The 1,512-nt window shown below is 37.9% G+C and overlaps 1 protein-coding gene across 1 annotated transcript in view; it reads right to left on the bottom strand.

Annotated features, from left to right (window-relative positions):
• LOC102840346 (peptidyl-prolyl cis-trans isomerase NIMA-interacting 4-like) overlaps positions 1-1,512 on the bottom strand; it is a 48,325-nt gene that overhangs the window by 30,277 nt on the left and 16,536 nt on the right. The window contains exon 2 of the mRNA XM_006868548.1: positions 199-272. Within this exon, the coding sequence (XP_006868610.1) occupies positions 199-272 (74 nt within the window). The remainder of the gene's footprint in view (positions 1-198; positions 273-1,512) is intronic.

The following is a 1,512-nucleotide window of genomic DNA, read 5'->3' as shown; positions in this document are numbered from 1 at the left end:
GTCGGTTCCGACCCATAGCGACCCTGTACAGGGTTTCCGAGGGTGTAAATCTTTACGGGAGTAGAAAGCCTCATCTTTCTCCCGCGGAGCAGCTGGTATCAGGTACTTATTGTTCCAGACTCAAATATTGTAAATGTCAGTATAGCTTAACTTTTACTTGAAACAATCTTAACATGAGTAAAAAAGGAAATAACTTACCTTTATTGCATTGCCACCACCTTTGGGACCCTGAGCCTTCTTGTCAGCACTGTCACTTCCAGAGGATGCTCCCCCTTTGGAGAAGAGATGACAGGTATGCATTTAAACTGTACCTCACTATTTACAGAAAGGTCTAATATACAACAGGAGTTGATACTTCCAACATCACACCAAGCTTTAAAAGGGAACTTTGCCAAACATTTTGCTACATCAAACTAAATTAATCTGTGACTCATCTCTCTTAAAACAGGAAACTCATGCTTATAGAAACTTTTCATGGGAAATGGACACACAAAAGAGTGTGCTAATGGGTAAGAACTCCAGAAGTCAAGTCCAGAATCTCTGGACCCAAATTAAAATCCTACTTTTTAACAGAACATCCCCAAGCTCTAGAAAATTTTTAAATAAATCCTGCAACTATGAATGGAAGCACTCAAAATCCCAATAAGCAAAATCTCTAAGAACTTATTTTAAACAAAGATCAAGTTTCTCGCCATCCCTATTTGTCAAAAGGACACATTCATTGCCAAAATCTCTGTGGAGTCTACTGATGTTTTCATTGTCTACTGATGTTTTCCTAAGATTATTATAAGATTAACCACCATCTTACAATTTACTATTATGTCAGCTGCATACTGTCTGTTGAAGGCTGGTGCTTCTGAGAACTACTGTAAGATTACTTAAGTAACATTTCTTAAGTAATACTAAGTGGCTTAAGTAATACTAAGTGGCTTAAGTATTACAAGTTTCCTCTAATCAGACATTGGAGATACAAAGGTGAACAAGCTATGTATGATACTCTCCTTCAGGGAACACATAGTCTAATATGAAAGATAGTGTAAACAGATAATTTCAATAGAATGCATTAGGGGCAAAGGGATAGTTATAGTCAAGGGCTGTGAGAGCACAAAGAGATATTCTGGCCAGTCAGGAAAGCATTCATGGATGAAGAAGAGCTGACAAGCTGAGTAAAGAACACAGATGAGAAGTCACCCCAGAAGAAGGGAACAACATGGTATGTGTAGGAAAGAGTATAGCGGAAGCAAACTTTTTGGGTTTGAGGGCTGTGAAAGAAATGGGAAGAGGTGGGTTAAGGGGCAGGGCATAAAGGATTGTTAGGCCCCTTTAAGGCGCTTAAAATTCATCCAATAAGTAGTCATTGAAAATTTTTAAGTAGGGCACTCCATCTTATAATGCCTAGTACAGTGGTTGGCACATATCAGGTGTTCAATAAATGTCCAACAAAACTGAAACCCAAAAATACTAATAAAGCCTGAAAAAAATGTTCCAGCTACAGTTTTTTTTTTTTTTTTT

This window comes from Chrysochloris asiatica, unplaced genomic scaffold, assembly GCF_000296735.1.
Source record: "Chrysochloris asiatica unplaced genomic scaffold, ChrAsi1.0 scaffold00118, whole genome shotgun sequence".
Taxonomy (NCBI): Eukaryota; Metazoa; Chordata; class Mammalia; order Afrosoricida; family Chrysochloridae; genus Chrysochloris; species Chrysochloris asiatica.
Note: the sequence above shows the minus strand (reverse complement) of the source record. Positions and strands in the feature narration are given on the sequence as shown.